This window comes from Festucalex cinctus, chromosome 17, assembly GCF_051991245.1.
Source record: "Festucalex cinctus isolate MCC-2025b chromosome 17, RoL_Fcin_1.0, whole genome shotgun sequence".
Classification (NCBI taxonomy): Eukaryota; Metazoa; Chordata; class Actinopteri; order Syngnathiformes; family Syngnathidae; genus Festucalex; species Festucalex cinctus.
In genome coordinates this window covers 6,677,096-6,697,830 of record NC_135427.1, presented here as the reverse complement: position 1 = coordinate 6,697,830, position 20,735 = coordinate 6,677,096, and the positions used below count along the sequence as shown (strand labels likewise).

Sequence of the window (20,735 nt, the reverse complement as noted above, 5' to 3'; positions counted from 1 at the left end):
ACCACAACGTATGTTTTTACAGCCTGCTGGTGCTTAACAGTCTATTATCTGACAACCCAAAAGTGTGTTTATGCGAGCCTGCAAAACACATAAACAAGTACAAATGAGAACGGCAGTATTTTAGCCTGGGGGAGTCCAAAACGGTGGAGCAAGCGCCTCTTAACTGTGGTCAAAGATCTCCCAGAGACGATACGTGACAGCTTTCCGTAAGATCGCAGTCAGGGTAATTCACGACCCGGCGCGTGTTCCCGTAATCCGGTGGGTTATCGCTCCGTGTTAAACCCTTGATAGGGACATTTTTTTCCTTCTGCCACATAAGTCTGCGAACGTCTAGTTCCCTACAGGCCTATGCCACCTCTGCTTCAACACGTGTCCTATTTTTTTATTTATTTTTTTCCTTCCGCGAGGCTCGATATGGCTCCGCTCAGCACTGGTATGTGGCGTGTTTCCTCCCTGTCGGTTTCCAGATGCCCCCTCTTTTAAAAACGCCAGCCCAGGGGAAGTGGAGCGGCGGGCTTGGTGACTGCGGTCAGCAGCAAATCACAAAGACTCGCCTCGGACCTGACGCAAACGCCGGCGCATGAACCAAAGCGGGTCGTTAATGAAGCCCGATTGAGACTTTTTTTTTTTTTAAAGAGAACCAGAGGAGCTCGTCGGGGCTCTTATGTTATCAAAATATTTAGGAATTGGCTCGCCGTTACTGCTGCTGGCAAAAGAAACAGCGTCGCGAAACAACAACAATTTCCTACACACGTACGATATAAAACCGTCAAAGCGTGATGAATGGGCCAAACGCGAAGTCCTCCGGGTAAATGTTTATGACAGTTAAAAATAGAATGTGATTTTGTCGCTAACAACTCATACAAGCTAGCTAGCTAATGTAGCTAAAACGGTGGCTTGAAAAGGGGCTAACACGTTTAGAGCATAATGGTGGACTTTTACGACATTAAAGTTGTACGATATAAAACCGTCAAAGCGTGATGAATGGGCCAAATGCGAAGTCCTCCGGGTAAATGTTTATGACAGTTAAAAATAGAATGTGATTTTGTCGCTAACAACTAATACAAGCTAGCTAGCTAATGTAGCTAAAACGGTGGATTGAAAAGGGGCTAACACGTTTAGAACATAATGGTGGACTTTTACGACATTAAAGTTGTACGATATAAAACCGTCAAAGCGTGATGAATGGGCCAAACGCGAAGTCCTCCGGGTAAATGTTTATGACAGTTAAACCAGGACAATACTAGAAGAATTACCCTGCAAGTTTTTATTGTATTCCAGAAGCGGACTTACAGATTGTATGCACAACATAAACCGACTTTGGTCTAAAATTAGCTTCTTCCAGACGAGTTGACATTTATAGTGGTTTGTCGCCCCATTTGGGATCAGACCGCATGTCCAGTTCAGTTCAGTTCAGTTTGTACTTTTACTTAAGTACCTAAATAGTTTCGGTATTTTCCGTCCTTTGACCACTACGATTCAGACTTCTGCGTTTAAGGAAGTATCATGGACTCTCCTTGAATCTTCTGAACTACCACAACAACTCCAACTGTCATCCATTTCTTTCCCCAAACCTCCATTTTAAAGATAGACCTTTTCTCTCTCTCTCTGTTTTTACTCTCCGTAGACGCTCTACCACGGTGCGGCCACAGAAAGCATTTGCAGCTGGACTCGGACCTATTTCGGAGCCGATGTCGACGAAGCCAAAGCGAGGGAAACCAGGGACTTGACTGCAGTCCAACTGGCCCGGCTTCTGCCAGGGACAAACTGCAGCGTTGTGTGCAATTTACGTTGTTTTGATTCTGCCAGCTTCGCATAAACGATGACCGGCAAGGAGCGGGAAAGACTTTGGCTCGCGCATGATAAACATAGATAATATTCCGCCGAAGTATCTGGTGGCTTCGGCTTTTTAAGTCGTTTAGATTACACGTTTCCAGAACTTGGGCTCGCTAAGAGTTGAGGTGAACTGAAGTTTTACTTTCCACACAAGTTTCAAGGTTTAACGGAACACTTTTCAGCTTTGTAAAACATGAATCTCCAGGAGAAACTCTCTGGCCTGAAAGGTCTGGTGACACACTCTCACAGCAAGCGGCGGTGTAAAGCCGACCTGACGGCGGACATGATCAGCCCGCCGTTGGGCGACTTCCGCCACACGATGCACGTCGGCCGTGGCGGCGAGGTGTTCGGGGACACCTCCTTCCTCAGCAACCACGGCGGCTCGGCCAACGGGGGCAACGGCGAGACGGACGTGTCCGCGTCCGCCCCCGACAACAAGCTCGGAGCCTTTTTCTCCAGGACACTCCGACAAATCAGGAGGGGCTCTGACAACAGGATCAGAGAAGGATCCAAGGACGTGTCACAGCCTCCCCCGGCCGTTTCGCCCATCATCAAGAACGCCGTTTCCCTTCCGAGGCTGGACGTGGACATGTATAATGGTAGTCCCACCACAAAGGTGCTCTTCCCCAGTTCTCACAGCACGCCAGGAGAAAGGAAGAGTTCTTACGGTAAGCATGGTGAAAATCTTTTTGGTCAGTGGCTGGCTTGTCTTATTCTTTTCAGAAACGTATCTAAAACACACTTTTTAAAGTGATCCTTAGTGTCTAGAAATACGAATGCGAAACACTGTATACTCAAGACAATTCGCTCACGGTTCTCCAAATAAGATATACAATCAATAAAGTGGGATTGCTTCAAAGTCACTAAGTTATTGTAAACATAAAAGAGACTCACACAATGTAATTCAACACCAAAACATTCAGCCAAACCAAATTTGTCACCCAAAAACCCCAAACAAAAGTCTGCTAGCTTAATGCTAACATACTGTTTAATGTGAAACGCGATTGCAGGCTAACGCACTCTCGTGTAGCTCCCCCGTGGAGCTCTTAAAAAAAATAAAAAATACAAAATAATATTTTTTTTTAAGATAAAATATTCTTTAAATGAATTAATGGTTTAGATAAACAAATAAATAAATAAAAACTTCAGTGTCCAAAGTATTAATTTGTCATTAAAAGAGAGACAAAGGTAGAGGAAGCTACCTAAAAATGTTGAATAAAAATAAATAAATAAATAAAAAGTGACCACAAAATGTCCAAAAACAAAAGAAGAAAGGCAGAATCTTACCATGAAAAAAAAAAAAAAAAAAGCTTTGGAATAGCCCCCCCCAAAAAAGGGGGGAAAAAAAAGGTAGGAGAGAAAATGTTCCAAAAGCAACTCTAGTCTAAAATGTCCAAAAACATAAGACAAAATCCATAAAATGTCCACAAAATTGCAAAAAAATGTCAGATAAGACGAAATCCATAAAATGTCCACAAAATTGCCAAAAATGTCAGAAAATGTATTTAACAAAAAGGCAGAAAAGAAAATGTTTAGACCATAAAATGTCCAGAATCACAAGAACTCCTGAAAATTACTATAAAATTTCCACAAAATTGACACACAAAAAAAAAAAATCAGAAAAATTATTTTAACAAAAGCAGAAAACATTTACACTATAAAATGTTAAGAAACAAAAGAAATCCCAAATTAACAAAAATGTCTACAAAATTGACAAAAATGTCAGAAAATTGTTTTAACAAAGGCAGAAAACGTTTAAACTATAAAATGTCTCGAAACAAAAGAAATCCTGTAAATTAGCATAAAACTGCCAAAAATGTCAGAAAAAAAAATCGATACCAAAAACGGCAGAAAAATATAAAAAATAAAAATTCCTGTAATATGTCCATAAAATTGCCAAAAATATCAGAAATTTGACAGAAAGGCAGAAAAGTCTTAAAATGTATGAAAACCAAAATATTAAAAAAAATAAAAATAATAATAATCCCAAAACTGAAGAGGACGTTATATTAAAATTTCCCGCCTGTAATTTGGGTCAAATTCCAAATTAACAAATTTCATTGTTTGTGTCATTTTATTTCAACGCGATATTCAACATTAAACGTAGGTTCCGATCACAGGAAAGACAACAAACTATTCGTAAAATGTCCAACTTTCCTTCTGCTCTGTTGAACATTTGAACATCTGCTGACTGTTTTGATTTTGCGGTCGATTCTCTGGGCTCTCATCAGCATTGATGACTCACGCAGCAGGCGTCTGTTTGCGGCAATTTAGCTTCGGATCAAGTCACTAGGATTCATCTTCCCGGCCTCTAGCAGACCATGAAATGACAGCGTACACCACATGGAGTGCTAATAGGCTCAAAATGACATGTCCGCAAAATAATAACAACAATGAAGATATCTTTTTTTGAATTTCACCCTTGCTGTTTTACAATGTGTGAATACAGTCAAGGGTCTGATGAGGTTAAGATCTCCTGCTGTGGGGTCGTGCGCTCGTCGCAGCCGTCCAAGCTTCCGCGAGATCTGCCTCCAGCAGCGGACGGCGCTCGCACATTGAAATAACATCAGCATCACCCGCTGTGGCGCGCCGTTTCAGCACACCGTTTGGGTCCCACCGCAATAAAATGACCCCAATCGAATTTCCATTGACTGCGTCTTTGTGGTGTCAGCACATAATTCCGACGCATTACGATGCACATTTGGAGTTGTGAGCTGCTGAAAGGCCAAGTGTTTCCCTACAGGGCTTGCTGAAACCGTTTAATGTGAAGAAATCGACTTCCAGGAAGTACTGTATATTTCCTTATAGCCACCATATTAAAAAAAAACAACAACAAAAAAACATCTTGGGGTGGGGGTGCTTGTCAAGACTATCGGCGAAGAAAAAAAAAAAAAAAAACAACAACCGGTGACCCGGCACGAACCGTGACGCGCATGCGCAGAAAATCCCGCCATCTTGGATCGCCAACTACGGCAACCACACTAGAACAAATACCTTTATATGCGTACGCGATAGTGCGTGTTCGTAACACGATACAACATGAATACGAAAAACATATAGATTATTTATGTATTTTAAAGTAACCAAGTAAAATTTAATCCTATAAACATTATACCTTTGACCTCATTACATTATAGCGAGTAGATTGTTGCACTTCACAGTAAGTCTGCGGTGTGTGTGTGTGCTTTAAATGACCCCCCCCCCCCTCAAAACCTATCCTATGATATTGGCCACATTTGTTCTAAAGACAATAAAAATACGAAGACTAAACGTAAATTATAACAATGAAGACTCACTAGGAATGTAATGGGGTCAAAACCTGTACACTTAAAATAGTTTCTTTATAACGTATCAAGAATCTAAATTTTTTTCCCCCCAATTTTGTATCATGTTTTTACGAACGCGCACGCATGTAAAGGTATTTTGGTCTAGTGAATTTGCCGTAGTTGGCGATCCAAGATGGCGGAATCTTCTGCGCATGCGCGTCACAGATCGTGCCGGGTCACCGAAAGAGTCTTGACAGTGCTAACATTGCTGATTGTTACGTATATGCTCCGCCCCCCAAAAATAAATAAATAGACACCACTTTCACAAAAAAAAAAAAAAAGCTAATATATCTTCAGCGGAAATTCCAAGTGTCATATGCACACCACCAAATATACGATAAATCCCGGTTGCTAAACAAATTGAACAAGCGGGGGTCAAACGAGTTAAAGCAGGCTCCCGGTTGTAAACTCTGCAATAAGTCATCCATCAGGTCCACTCAATGATTTAAACACATTTGCCCCAGGTGCCTTTATAGATCACTTTGGCCCGTTAGCAGCAGCTCCTGCGAGGATAATAGGCAGACATCCAGACAGAGCAGGCAATACGATGTTTGTCTGTGAATGACCGACGTTGACACTATAGACTCATACTACACAAATCTTAAAAAAAAAAAAAAAAAACATTACATGTTCTGTTTAGTACCCGTCTTAAATGATTTTACAGCAGTCTTGATTGAGTAGATTAGGACATCTGTCACCCATCAAGTGGAATTAAATTTGTATTTTTTTTTTGTGCTGTGTCAAGTGATTTACAACACATCTTAAGATTTAATATACCAAAAAATATGTATGTGTCTGGGAGGGGCTTTTAAAAGAGTTACAGTTATACTGACTATACATTGGTGACCTGAGGGAAACTCCTGAAGCAGATTGTGAAGTACTGTATATTGTGAGACATGACTGCCCCCTGTTGGATTTACTGGGTAAATCGTGACAGTCATCATTTGCACCAAAACGTTGACCGCCATATTTATTCGGCACGTTAATATTGTCACCAATATTCACTAAATTCTTATTGAAAATGTCTGTAGTTAGTTTCTAAGCCCACAAAAAAAATAAATAAAATAAAAAAAAAAAAAAAAAAAAGAGACCAAAGAAAAAATATACATCTAGAAATATTTTTGGGGTCCATCCTAGGGCTGATCATGAAAAAAAAAAAATATATATATATATATATATATATATATATTTGATTAATATTTAAATCATAATTAATAAACAATTATTCATTTGTTTCATCATTATTATTTAGTATTTATTATTATTTTTTAAATCTATACTTCTTTTGTCAGTCCACACATGTGGTTATTTTATTTATTTATTTATTTATACAAATTACTGACCATTTGAAAGTGTTGAAAATGGCTTGCTGTCTTTGATGATGCAATGTTAAACATGCTGTTTTTGTGTCTTTTGAAAACTGACGATTTCGGATGTGATACAATACCAGCGAAATATAACTTTAAATAATAACAAGAAATGAATTAGTACCAAAGTAAAAATACAGTAATAATATATTTAGATAATAGTAATAAAAAGAAAAAAAAGATTTAAAAAAAAAAAAAAAAAAAAAACCCTGCTATGCACACTTTGGCCTCTTAGGGGCAGTGTGGTGCCAAGCAAGCATGGAGAAATAAAGTTTTTGTGATGGAAACTTATTAATGTAACTCCTTTTTTCACATATTAGGAAGAATATATACACCATTCTGTATTGTTATATTACTTAAGTAAAAAAGGAATATCACTCCTGGAACTGGATATTAATTCTTGACGGCGAGCATTAGCAACGGCGACGTTTCTAAAACAAAGTATGTGATGTATTTCAATTCTTCTTCTCTTCAGGTTTGGAGTCCGGCTTCGTCACACTCCCTCGTCTGTCGCGCTCCGAGCGTCAGCAGCCGTCCGCGTCCAACCCGGCCAACGCGCACCGCGGCTCTCTGACCGACCCCGCCGACCCCATCTTGACCACCGCGACCTCTGACCCCGAGCCCGCCGCGTTCTCCAGCTCCTTGGCCTCGCTCGCCTCCCTGGACGCCTTCAACTTGGACCTGGGCCCCTCCCTCATGAGCGAGGTGTTCGGCTTACTGGACGGAGACGCCGGCGCCTGGGAGAGGGACGAGACGGGCTGGCCGTCCGGGATGGACTCGCCTACCGTCTCTTACGCGGACTCCCCGCTGAGAGAGGAGCGCGCGGGCGAGAAGGATCCGCAGGGGGCGGGGCGGGACGACGACGAGGCGAGCGGGAGGGGGAGGCGGGGCTCACTTGAGCGAGCGAGGTCGGCCGTCAGGATGGAGAGCGAGCGCTTCCGGAGTGCGGCCAACGCGCTGGCGCGACATTACGGCGGCCGCGACAGGATGGAGGCGGTGCATTCAGGGCGGATGAAGAAGATGTCTTATAGCTACACAGAGGATGATGATGATGATGATGATGATGATGATGATGAAATCAAAGTCTGAGCTAACGTGAAAGTTGAAGTCATTATTGGACATACTCTTTGAGTCCGCTGTAATTCCGATTCAAAAATTAACTAATTTGCTCCCAAAAACGTATAAATACGTTCTATTTTAAATACCATACTTCCAAAGATGTATTTTTCCTTTTTTTTTTTTTTTCACGTTTTTTTTCATGCTAGATCATACAAAAGGCTTTGATGCAGCCTCTGAACTGAAGAGATTGCTTCAAGCACTGGTAGTTATTACAAAAACAGCCATCAGGTGGCAGCAGAGTATAAGAGATCAACCAGGGCCATGTTGCAACAAGCTCTTTTCCCCACTGTTTTCAACAGATTTGTGAATGATGACGAAACCTCGCTATATTGTAATGCTAATTACTGCAGAACGGAAACTGATCAAAATATACTTCTTTTTTTTTTTTTTTTTTCCTGATGAAAGAAGAGACTCTAATCTTTCTTTTGGTAGGTTCCATGATTTTATAAAAATAGAACACAATATTTTCCTCAATGCGGCCCCTGAGCTAATCTGAGTTTGACACCCCTGATGATGAGTATGATGAGTAAAGTATCCCTTTAAGTTGAATAATGGATTTATATTTTTCCACTAATAGTGCAATGATTTTTTATTTTTTTTTGCTGCAAATGGATCAAAAATACAGACTGACATATTTTCAATGTACAAAAAGTTCAAGATATTCAGCTTTTTGGGTGAAAGTTTAAATTGCACGTTGAACCTAAAATGCGCTCGCGAATGTGCCGTTTACGTGCACAGGCTAAAGAAGTAAAAACACTACTATGGCGCCACCTTGTGGTGCCTTAGTGCCAAGGAACTAGGTAGAAATTGATTGAGGAGCTCATTTGACACCATTTTGTGGCACATTGGTGGAAAGGAACTATGTTGACGTAAGTGGAGTATTTTCATTTTGGCAACAATTGTGCTGTGCTGCCATCTTGTGGCAGCTTTAGGCAATTATAAGCAGTTTTGGGGCTTGGTAATGTGGCATTCAAAAGTTTAGAGGGATACTTGACTTATTCAGTCAAACATTAATATTTCGCCTATAATAAATTTGATATTTTCACTATTTTTCATCTACAATTAGTACCTTTAAAAACACATTTTTGCAACTTGCTGTGGACTGAAAATGACATCACACCAATCACAGCTCGGCTTGTGAATGTCACATGACCAACCTAGCGCTGTGATTGGTTACATTTTCATTCGACAGCAAGTTGTAAAATCTGTTTTTAAAACGGTACTAATTGTAGATGAAAAATAATGAAAGTATCAAATTAATTATAGACAAAATATTCACTTTTTATTGCTATAATGGGCTAAATAAGTGAAGTATCCCTTTAAAGAAGCTCAAAAAGTATCGGATTCATCCTGAAATATCACCCGAAAGCAATATCCTAACTTTTTTTTTTTTTTTTTTTGTGACTACAGTTTTGAAATGAGGCTCAAAACCAAACAACACTTCCACTAAAGATTGCGCAAAAAGCGGAAACACGAATATGACTCAATGAAGAGGTCCTGCCATTCACGTTATACTCAATACTTCTTTTTTTTTTTTGTATGATCGGACGGCAATCCGATCGAATTCAAACGGGAGGTAGTCGCTCAAAACTACCGTCGATTGCAGACAGATTTTAAGAACATTTCAAGTCATTTGAAGGAAGACTTACCTTGACATGGATGAGGAAGGTCAAGCCTTCAAATCTTTTTTTTTGTTTGTTTTTTAGTATCATAATGCAGCGGTCCTCACCCTGTTCTGGTTTTCCATGTTTCCCCGCAGCCCAACACAGGTGATTCGTATCATCAGCGAATCAGCAAGCTCTGATAACGATTCCCACCTGTGTTGGCTGTTGTGAGGACCGACCACTGTCGAAATGGATGAGGAATATGATATATGACCAATAACACCATATTTGGCGTTATCAACTTTACTACAGTATAGTACAATGTACGTGCAGACCTTTTGTATACGAGCAACTACAAATGTACATAAAAGTATCAGCTGACTCCCATTTAACGTGTACTTATCAGCACCTTCACAACATAGTGTAGTCCAACTTTATACTGTATGATATTCATTGGAAATAAAGAAGTTCTATTTGTGGATTTTGGCTTGGAAGTGACATTATTATCTTAGATGTGTGCTTTTATTTACTCTAGAAAAAAAAAAAGTAGGAGCAGTGGTTGGAAAAATAAATACAGTTGTCCATTTGTTAGAATTTGGACATTTCATCTTACTGCGCTATCGAGGGGGCCTCCTTGGACTGCGACACAGGAGGGAGCGGCGGAGGGCAACTGGGGGCTTTGAGTCCGGACTTCTTCGTCGTCGTCGTCGGCGGCGGCTTTTTAAGACCGACCGGCTGGGCCGGAGGCGCGGCCGCGGGAGCCGGAGGGGCCCGAGGGGCCCGAGGCTTCGGCGGCGCCGGCGCGCCGCAGCGGACCGTCAGCGGCTCGCTCGCTTCGTTGGCTTTTCTCGCGCTGACGCTCCTCTTTGCTGCCAACGAGACAGTGGACAGACTGTCGACTCAATGGGCAATTTATTAGGTACACCTGCCGTGTTCAGTGCTTCTCCAATAGTGATAATAATCCAATTGAGTTCCCCAAAAATGCCCATTTTTTCATAAATAGGAAATAGCTAAAGTACATACATAAATAAATAAATAAATAATAATAAATAAATGGTAAAGTACACTAATATTAACTGTATACAGCAACTTTTTTTTTCTAATAAATTGGAAATCAATAAACAAAATAAATACATAAAAATAAATAAATAAAAATAATGACTACAATAAATAAATAATACACCGGTGACTTTAAAAAAATGGTTTTATGAAGCATTATTTTAAAGTCCAACTTCACACACACACACACTGTAGTATTGGCTGTAGTAAACAGCATCATTTTTGTAATAAATTGGAAATAAATAAAATAAATAAATCAATAAATAAGACTCTGGTCAACTTAAAAAAAAAAAAAAAAAATCTGAACTTCATACACGCTGTAGTATTCACCGTAATAAACAGCATTATTTTGTAATAGATTGGAAATAAATAAATAAAAATAATTAAAATAAATAAATAAATAAATAAGACTGGTCAACTTTAAAAAAAATGGTTTCATAAAGTAATGTAAGGCCAAACACTAGTATTCACTGTAGTAAATTGCACCATTTTTTTTATATAAATGAAAATAAATACAAACAAAAATAATGAATAAAATAAATCAATCAACAAATAAACAAATAAATCAATAAATAAACTGGTAAATGAAAAAAAAAAATGGTTTCATAACGTAATCTAAAGTCAAACATCTGCAGTATTCGTGCGAGGTCCATTTTTTCGATATTTGTTGGCACAATGTCCAGGTAAAAAGGTAATACTAAATTGTTACTGATTTTCAAATTAAATCATTAGTTAATTAAATAAACACCTTTTGATAAATAATAACACTAATGACTTATTGTTTGATTACTAGAATAATTAACTATTATTCACATTCTAATATGACGCGCGCGCAGCCCTCCAAAACGCCAAGAATGTTTTGGACTCACGTTTGTTTGGTGTGCTGATGGTCACGACCGCTTTTGCTGGGATGTCCGAGACGGACTCCAACTGATCCGAGCTCTGCTTCTGTCCTGCGGTTCTTGGATGCGGGCTCGGGTTCCGCTTTGTCGTCAACAAGCTCGGTTTGGCCGGCGCCGAGCTGCCGAGTACGGTGCCGTCTTTCGCTGAGCGTCTGGCGGATTTGACAGCGGACGCGCTGATCCCGTCCTGAGGGAACATGCTAGAAACAAAGAATACGGTTGTGTGCCTCGACTTGCCAACGTTCCTTCATACGAAATTTTCAAGTTACGAAACTCCTCAACGGCAAAATATTGCCTCTTGTTACGAAAGATGTTTGATACGAAAGCTAAAAATACAGTACGGGTTGCTAGTCGCAGCTCCCAGAGTTTCCTGAACAGTAAGTTTTTAACTTATTTGCTCCCAACAACGTGTAAATACGTTTTTTTTTTAATGTTTTAAGTGTCCCAAAGACGTATTTATACGTTTTTTTGTTTTGTTTTGTTTTTTTATGCTAGAGCATACAGAAGTCTTTGATGCAGCCTCTCGACTGCAAAGAACGGTTGCAGAAATGGTAGTTATTACACAAACGGCCAGCAGGTGGCAGCAGAGCAAAGGAGCTCAACCAGGGCCAACTAGAAAAAAAGCTCAATTACTTACAATTTTAAATAGATTTGTGAAAACTGATGAAACTTAGCTCTCTTCTAATGCTAATTGCTGCAAAACGGAAACAGATAGAAACAATTTTTTTTTTTTCCTGATGAAAGAAGAGACTTTAAAAAAAAAAAAACGAACATTATTGGATCAGTTCTTTACAAAACACCAGGCAAAAATGCCGAGAGAACATGAACCAAAGAGGGCAAAAAAAACCCCCGAAGAGGACGGCAGTTAAAAAGGTAAATGAGCATCATTTTTATTCGTTACTATATTCTTTGTTTTTTACATTATGCACAACTCTCGTTTATTGTGCAATAATCTTATGGTAACACATATTTGTTACACGTTTTGATGCATTTTTAGGCTTTATAAAAACATTTATGTCCGAATTTTGGGAAGGCTTGGAACGGATTAGGGCATTTACATGGAAATTGCATCTCTACCTCCAAACTTTTCTACTTAAGGACTTTCTTCCAGAAGCAATTAATTTCCTAAGTAAGAGTTACCACTGTAATATAAAAATTGCATCCTACGACACTGCGCTGTTGATTTGTAAATCGTACCTGCTCGTCTTAGAGCAAGGAAGATGATAAGTTGAAGAGGAGAGCGCGGAGGGAGTTGAGACCGTCCTGCACAGCGGCGTCACTTCCGAGATCTTCGAGTCGTCTTCGTCTCGGCCCTCGGGAAGCTCCGGAATCTCAAAGGACGCCTCTGAACAATCATTCGCCACAACAAACGATCAATGCAGTCCGTATAACGAACGCAGTTGCATTCACATTCCGGGTTCGTTTGTACCTTCAGGAAAGAGCACGGAGCCGTGTTGAATCAGCGGCTCGATAACCGTCACCGCCTGCACGGAGGAGGCGGACGCCATATCGACCAGGCTGATCTCTCTACGTGGGGAGAAAGCGAGCGGCGCCGACAAGGGTGAGACCGATGACGGGAATATCGAAGGTGCGGTGGCACGACGGGAAGTTACCCCTCGGCTTGCGGCCAGAGGAGGTTGGGCCCCAGCACGATGGCAATGTTGCCGGGCGTCATCTTGTTCGCAGCCTGTTGCTCGGACAGCAGCGACAAGAACTGCACCAGGTATCTGGAAATATTGATTCAATAATTTGCTGTACGCGAGGATTTATGATATGCAAACGTGCACAGGCAAAATTAGGTTCCGCTTACATCTGACAATTCGCATCGATTTGAAACATAGAAGGCCAAAACATCCCTCATGAAAATTAAATCGCACTAATAAACTAGCCACTAGAGGGTGCTGGAACTGCACAAATGGAAATCAACCCGACTTTTTTTTTTAACAGATGTGTTCCTTTTAAATATTGTCAACATGACGACGACGATATTGTGGCAGTTTTTAATATCACGATATTGCCCGTATCGTGACATCGCTATTGAAAATAAAGTAAATAAACATTGTTTTTTCATATTTTTTATGATTTATTATGTCTGCAGTGCACGATTCCCGTTCAGCATTTTTTTTTTTTTCACATAATGCGCAAGTCAACACCCCACGGCATTATGGGAATTTTTTTTTTAAGTGTTTCGCATTTAGCTACAAGTAGGGCTGTGCAATTAATTGAAATTCAATTACAATTTCAATTTTTTTTAATATACATGTTCGAAATAATTTTTTTCGTGAATTATTACGCTTAACAAAAAAATTACAAAATCAGCATAGTCATAAAAAAAAAATTACATACATTTGCATTTTTATTTAATTTTAAAATAACAAATTTAATAAATGTTTCATCCACAAGGAATTTGCATAATTATAGTGTTTCAAATCATTTTTATTTGTCTTAATATTTGGTATTTGTTTTTTTTTACGTTGAAACATTTTCTTGTTTCGTACCAAAAAAATAAATAATCGATTGCACAGTGCACATGCTGCACTCCAACTTCAAGTTTTTTGTCAGCATAAATACATAAATAAATAAATATTATTATAAATTATGTTGGTTCCAAAAGGAACTTACACTTTTTTTTTTTTGGAATTGGTCTTAATATTTTTAAACACTTAAACATTTTCTTGTTTTGTACCAAAAAAAGTAAACACTTGAATAATCGTGATTTCAATTATTGCCAAAATAATCGTGATTTTTTTTTAGTTTTTTTTTTTTTTTTTAGCAGCCCTACGTTTGAACACGTTCACATGTATTTAAATACATTTATACATATTTGCCAAGCAAAAATGTTTACTCCACATTGGTAGTTCCACACTTCTGTACAAAAAAAAAAAAAAAAAAAAAAAAAAAAAATAGTGTTTGTTCGCTGTGAGTTAATGATTATAAAATGAAAATAATTCTGCACCTGAGGTTGTTGTAGTTTTCAGGTGGCAGTTTCTTCAGCAGTGTTCGGAACTGCTGCAGCTTCTCTGTGCTGTCTTTTTCACTGTAAAAGCGACACAATTTTTGCATTTCCCACATTTGAAAGCAGCTCCCGGGCGTCTTAAAGTAACACAAAAAAAAAGTCACAGGAGTAATCGTGTTGTTTACCAGAAGCTAATGCTGTTAGCTTAGAGTAATCTGCATCCAAACTAAATTCAGCATAAATTATTCAACAGTAAAAGAAGAAAATCAGAAGTGAATTGCTCACCTTACGGATATGAAAATTATGTGAAGAGTGGAATTTATACACACCTGGCTGCTTTGAACCAGTCTTTGTAGAGTTCAAAGGTCATCAGTGGTTCAGGAAGTTCTCGCAGGTAACACTTCAGAGCTCCTATTGGAGTAATTGGGCATGAAAACGTATAACAACTTTCTTGACAATCGTGTCGTGTTTTTGTGGTTCAGTAACAGTTTCAGACTATAAATAGTATCATTTGTTTATAAAATTGTTATAAGCACACCTCTGCATAACACTGTATCCGTATTAACGTACAAGAGAATTAAAAAAATAATGAAAAATGGACCAACTGACAACAAAGAATTTCTTTATTAACTGTAACAGAAAAGATTTAAAGTGCATCTGAAATTTAAAAAATAAAATTAAATCCTCAATTAAACTATAAACATTTTTTGACCGACCATGTCAAACCATATGATACGGAAAAATAAAATGACATAAAAATCAATAAATAATAATGCATTCAAACTGATCACCAACTTTAACTCAGGAGCACAATTTTACAAAAAAAAATAAAATAAAAAAATTAATAAAAAAATAAAAAATATAACTTTAACCTGCAAAACAAAAATATAAAATAATTTGTGCAGATTTTTTATTTATTTTTTTGCTTTATGCAAAGTGTGCATGCTCAGTGCCTTTGCTTACAGGGTACTTCTGTGCCCCGCCATGTTGTGGTTTTGGGTGTGTCAAGTTGTTTTTTTTTTTTTTAACTTTTTATTGTATTATGGATGTCCAGCACTTTGAGTTGCATTTTGAATGTATGAAAGGTGCTATATATTATATAGATTGATTGAAACGAAACCCCGACACCACCGAGCGAACGCTCCCTGCGCGCACTCTGCCAATAATGAGAGCGCCACTGCCCCCTAATGTAGTGGAGGTGCAATTGCACTTTATTATAGGACAGTAAAAAAAAAAATAAATAAATCTAAAATCAAAAAATCAAAAAGCATGTCCCCCGAGGTCAAACGCGCCCCCCTTGACGGAGCCTCGCGATGATCGCTTACCGGCCACAGCATGAGGGTCCATCCTGAACTCGCTGTGATCCACCGTCCCCTGATCCATGCAAGTCTTGAGCCTCTTCACCACCGAGGCCGCCGCCGCCAGACGAAACAGTCCCTGGCGAATAAAGCGCAGAAGGGCCTCCATCTTTTTACGCAAACGATCCCTGCTCAGCGACTAAAACGCTCTTACCTCCTCCCTCATCCCCGTTCTGAGCAGCATGTCGACACACTCTTGAATGGGCGCCGCGATTTCTCGGTTGCTCTGAAGCAGATGAGAGGCAAGAGACTCCCCGAAAACTTTGGGTCCCAAGGGGTTCGCCGGTGGCCCTTGGAGCGGATCACATACGGAGAGCAAGCTTAACTCAAGGGCAAGCCCGTGTGGCAAATAAATGCATGAGCTCACCTTTCTGGCTGTGATTCTCTTTGAGTTCGGTGATGTTTTTATCAAGAAACTCGTGTGAATATTTGTGGTAATCTGCTTGCAGCTCCAAAAGCTTCAGTGAAAGGACAAAAAACTGCATTAGAGTATTCCCCTGCTATATCACCATTATCTTTGGTGGACCAGCTAAGTTGCTTTTTTTTTGGGGGGGGGGGGGATGCACTTATACAGTATATATGCAAATTTTATGTTGTCAGTTGCTATGTCCGTTGTGATGGTGAAGTTGCCAGTTGCTATGCAGTTGCCATGTCCCTTGTGATGATTATGTTGTCAGTTGCTATGTCCCTTGTGATGGCTAAGTTTCCAGTTGCTATGCAGTTGCCATGTCCCTTGTGACGACGAACCTGTCAGTTGCTATGTAACTTGTGATTATGATGATGATGATAATGAAGTTGTCAGTTGCTTTGCAGTTGTCATGTCCCTTGTGATGATGATGATGATGAAGTTGTCAGTTGCTATGCAGTTGCCATGTCCCTTGTGATGATGATGTCAGTTACTATGTCCCTTGTGACAGAAAAGTTGTCAGTTGCTATGCCAGATGCTATGCCAGTTGCGTGTGATACGATGACGACGATGGTGAAGTTGTCAGTTGCTATGTCATGGCTATGTCCCTGGTGATGATGGATTTGTCAGTTGCTATGCAGTTGCCATGTCCCGTGCGATGATTAAGTTGTCAGTTGCTATGTCCCTTGTGATGGCTAAGTTTCCAGTTGCTATGCAGTTGCCATGTCCCTTGTGACGACGAACCTGTCAGTTGCTATGTCCCTTGTGATGGCTAAGTTTCCAGTTGCTATGCAGTTGCCATGTCCCTTGTGACGACGAACCTGTCAGTTGCTATGTAACTTGTGATTATGATGATGATGATAATGAAGTTGTCAGTTGCTTTGCAGTTGTCATGTCCCTTGTGATGATGATGATGATGAAGTTGTCAGTTGCTATGCAGTTGCCATGTCCCTTGTGATGATGATGTCAGTTACTATGTCCCTTGTGACAGAAAAGTTGTCAGTTGCTATGCCAGATGCTATGCCAGTTGCGTGTGATACGATGACGACGATGGTGAAGTTGTCAGTTGCTATGTCCCTTGTGATGGTGAAGTTTCCAGTTGCTATGCAGTTGCCATGTCCCGTGTGATTATGAACTTTTCAGTTGCTATGTCCCTTGTGATGATGATGATGATGATGATGATGATGAAGTTGCCAGTTGCTATGTTATGGCTATGTCCCTGGTGATGATGAATTTGTCAGTTGCTATGCAGTTGCCATGTCCCTTGTGATAATGAAGTTGTCAGTTGCTATGGCCATTGTGATGGTGAAATTGTCAGTTGCTATGTCCCTTGCGATGTTGTCAATTGCCATGTCCCTTGTGATGAAGTTGTTCCTGTAACTGTCACTCTTGGGTTCTGCATTTGTAACTTATCTTGTCATATAAGCCTTTATTCTGTCAAATGTGCATTGCCCTGAATGGGTCCTAACTCTGCACCTCACGTGACAAAATTACATACGGGTAGTTTGATTGTACAATTTTGGGTAAACCTACAAAATAAAATGTTTATGGTCTCTAAATCACAGATATTCACATTTGGTGATAAATGGAGGTTCCGTGTGTTGCCAAACGTGCAGAGAAGCTTTTCAACATACGCGAATGAAGTAGCTCGCATAGTCGTCTTCTTTGGTGGCAAAGTGATACAGATCTGCCGAATACTGATTCTGTCAAGACGAGAACAACAGACGGTTACAAGTTCGAACCTTCGGCATGTTGCGTTCGAGAACAAACGCTTGCACCTTGATGGCCTCCAACTTCCTCAGAGCTTCTTCCTCCTCCTCCTTGAAAACGTCCTGCTTGGCCTGTGGACCGCTACTGGCCTGCTGGCTCCTGGGGGGTTCAGAGTTCACATCTTGAACACAGTTGAGTTCAAATGCGATTTAAAAAAAAAAAAAAAAAAAGAACTCACCTGAGTCGTGCATTATTCCAGTCTGTATTTAGCTTTGCAAATTGCTTCTTATTTTTGAGAATCTCTGGCAATTCATCCTGAAAGAAGAACAGGAAAGAAGGATGCTGTGACGGGGGAACCTGAAGTTGAATGTCAACGTTCCGTATCTCCCCTCAAGTGAAGAGAAATTTACATTCACCTCACTAAGTTTATTCAGTGGCTCCAAAACTTCCTTTTCCACTTTTATTTCAAAGTCTGCCAGGAGGCTGGCCAACTTCTTCTCCATGAAACAACACATCTCCAACACCCTCCTGCCACACACACACACACACTTTCATTATTGATGTTTCAAATGAATTTCGTTTGCGTGTTTCGTCACAAGCGCGTGTGGTTTGGTCTCTCTTCCTTTTTGATACAGAACTGAAAACACCAGTCAGGAGCTGATCACATGACTCTCGGCTCACCTGATGGACGACTCGGCGTCAAAGTCTTTGAAGCTTTCCGCCATGCTGATTGACAACAGCATGAGAGGCAGCTTCTTCTGTTGGGAAACACAGAAAAAAAAAAGGGATATGTCGATGGAACCGTCTCCTCCATTTTGTTTGTTTTGGTTGCGTTCATACCATCCGTTTTTCGGCATCTAGCCCCGTCTGACTCTGCATGCAGCCTTGCAGCTTCTTGTGGAGCATCTGCGCCGCTCTCTTGGCAGGCTCCACCCGCTGCTCCACCTTCATTTCATCAAAAAAATAAATACAAAAATACAGAAAATGGATTTGTAAAAACAACTACGCTGAATTCTGCCAACTCAAAGTAACGAAAGCGGGTTTAATGTTCTCACCACAACCAGGTCTGAATGTAGAAGCTCACTGACATCTTGTGACCTGCAAATAGTTAATAAATTTAAAAAGGAAGTCAACACCATTTCTTTTTTTTTTGACAATAATGTGTTGTATGCAGCCCCACTAGTCTAAATACAGTATTTTGGTTAATATTTGTGTTAGTGGAAAATATGAGTTAACTCATTCACTCGCCACCATTTTCACATTTCGCAATCCCGTTTGCTCCAGGCTGTTTTTACTAGACTTTGACTGATTTTGCAAGGCCCACAGAATATTGTGTTCTATTGCTATAAAAGCAAAAGAAAGATTAAAGTCTCTTCTTTCATCAGGGAAAAAAAAAAAAGTATGTTTCTGTCTGTTTCCGTTTTGCAGCAATTAGCATTAGGAGAGCTAAGTTTCATCAGTTTTCACAAATCTATTTAAAATTGTAAGTAATTGAGCTTTTTTTTTCTACATGGCCCTGGTTGATCTCCTTTGCCCTGCTGCCACCTGCTGGCCGTTTGTGTAATAACTACCATTTCTGCAACCGTTCTTTGCAGTTGAGAGGCTGCATCAAAGGCTTCTGTATGCTCTAGCATAAAAAAAACAACGTATAAATACGTCTTTGGGACACTTACATAAAAAAACGTATTTATACGTTATTGGGAGCAAATGAGTTTAAGCAGCAAAATTCAGCCATTTTTATCCATCTCAGGGGGCGGCCATTTTGCCACTTGCTGTCGACTGAAGATGACAATGTCGCTCGGGGAACTGGCAACGGCCAATCACAGCTCGCCTGTTTTCTGAAGCTGAGCTGCGATTGATTGTTACCTGAGACTTAAGCAACATTGATGTCATCTTCAGTTGACAGCAAGTGGCAAAATGGCCGCCCCCTGAAATTGATATAAAAATGGCTTGATTTTGCATCATCATCATCTATTAATTGTTTATGTTGGTCTATGATTTTATTTATTTATTTGTTTATTTATTTATTTATTTATTTTTTAAACAAACAAAAAATTACGACATCCAGGGCAATTCCATGTACAAGTTGTATTGGTCATCTGAGGATTGCTTGTGAAATTAGCAATTTATGTTTTGATTGCTGATTAATTGGTCTGACTACTATTTTTTTACTTTGCAAAATCATCGTGCGGACCGGATTAAACCCCCGGGCTGTATGTTTGACACCCCTGGTATAGACAAATTAAAATACAAAATAAGTAACTGATGAGCTGTACGACTTTTCTGTTAATATCGTGTAACTGTCGTTTTGAATATTTGTCTGATAATTCAAGCTCTACATCAAACATTGATGTTGGCAACTTTGTAATGCAAATTTCGAACATCCCGAGGCCTGACTTGACAAGCAACAAAAAGCAAACGGCCTTCACGTGTGCGTCGCTCGTGTCAGAGCTGTTCCAAGTCTCTATTTGCAGTAATGTCAAACTGTAAAACAACTGATAGTTCCCTTTTCTAAACTTCACTTTTTGAGAACCATCCAAAGAGGAAAGTTATATTACAGAACAGGGGAAATGCAGTCATTCAGAATAGAAGCTTCTATCTACACTTGTACAGATTTTTTTATTTTTTTTTTCCCAGAGATGTTGCCTTCGTGTGCTGGTGTGCTTTCTGTTTTGCAGTCGCACGTTTGCCGTTTCCACTCAGGATGTTTCAGAGTGAGAGACGGTGACACAAAAAACAAAGTGCGACATGCTGCATGCAGACAAAAATTGGAAGTGTTCAGGTGCACCTTATGTTGCTGCATATTAATGAAATTAATGGTACATTGTAAAGCAAAAAAAACAACAACACAACAATACTGTATTTGAATTATTTCAATCTAACCACATTTAGTGCGAGTCGTTACATCATCTTCTCGGTGCATAAAACACTTCAAGCAAGCATTACATTGACAAGCAACAAAAGGGAACTTACTTTGCAGAAGAGCCGAGTTGCTTCAGAATGCTCAGAGACTGTCGGAGCATTGCGGCTGTTGCTCGTCTCGTCTCGTCTGACCTGCTCCGGATACTTGTGCGGCGACGTCCTACTTGATG

At 39.8% G+C, this 20,735-nt stretch overlaps 2 protein-coding genes across 8 annotated transcripts in view; one reads left to right on the top strand and one right to left on the bottom strand.

Annotated features, from left to right (window-relative positions):
* The window catches only part of cdc42ep1a (CDC42 effector protein (Rho GTPase binding) 1a), a 27,662-nt gene extending 17,929 nt beyond the window's left edge, over window positions 1-9,733 (top strand). For 2 of the 5 annotated variants that reach the window (XM_077503254.1, XM_077503252.1), the window contains 2 exons: window positions 1,628-2,504; window positions 7,005-9,733. In XM_077503254.1, the coding sequence (XP_077359380.1) occupies window positions 2,030-2,504; window positions 7,005-7,618 (1,089 nt within the window). In that variant the 5' untranslated portion in view covers window positions 1,628-2,029 and the 3' untranslated portion in view covers window positions 7,619-9,733. Of the gene's footprint in view, window positions 1-52; window positions 2,505-7,004 lie in introns of those variants that run through there. The other 3 variants (XM_077503256.1, XM_077503255.1, XM_077503253.1) reach the window with 3 other exon arrangements.
* sh3bp1 (SH3-domain binding protein 1) lies at window positions 9,540-20,735 on the bottom strand. Of its 3 annotated transcripts, none has more exons than XM_077503249.1 (18): window positions 20,617-20,735; window positions 18,699-18,741; window positions 18,484-18,588; window positions 18,325-18,401; window positions 18,060-18,171; window positions 17,882-17,958; window positions 17,712-17,802; window positions 17,568-17,636; window positions 15,895-15,985; window positions 15,682-15,818; window positions 15,495-15,606; window positions 14,499-14,580; window positions 14,170-14,250; window positions 12,827-12,940; window positions 12,643-12,740; window positions 12,411-12,558; window positions 11,181-11,413; window positions 9,540-10,121 (listed from the first exon to the last, which is right to left on the bottom strand). In XM_077503249.1, the coding sequence occupies exons 1-18, from the start codon at window positions 20,664-20,666 to the stop codon at window positions 9,862-9,864; spliced, it is 1,980 nt and encodes a 659-aa protein (XP_077359375.1). In that variant the 5' UTR covers window positions 20,667-20,735; the 3' UTR covers window positions 9,540-9,861. The 3 variants fall into 3 exon arrangements, with proteins under 3 accessions (XP_077359375.1, XP_077359376.1, XP_077359377.1); XM_077503250.1 differs by having other exon boundaries at window positions 12,643-12,741; window positions 12,831-12,940; XM_077503251.1 differs by lacking the exon at window positions 17,568-17,636 and having other exon boundaries at window positions 17,676-17,802.

What these genes read in the sequence shown, in the direction of transcription:
- sh3bp1 (XM_077503249.1), bottom strand. Translation starts at nt 20,666, where the DNA reads ATGCTCCGACAGTCTCTGAGCATTCTGAAGCAACTCGGCTCTTCTGCA. An exon ending in ATGCGAGCTACTTCATTCGC is followed by an intron (nt 15,986 to 17,567) that starts GTATGTTGAAAA and finishes CTTTCACTGAAG; the next exon opens with CTTTTGGAGCTGCAAGCAGA. An exon ending in CTCTGGCCGCAAGCCGAGGG is followed by an intron (nt 12,741 to 12,826) that starts GTAACTTCCCGT and finishes CTCCCCACGTAG; the next exon opens with AGAGATCAGCCTGGTCGATA.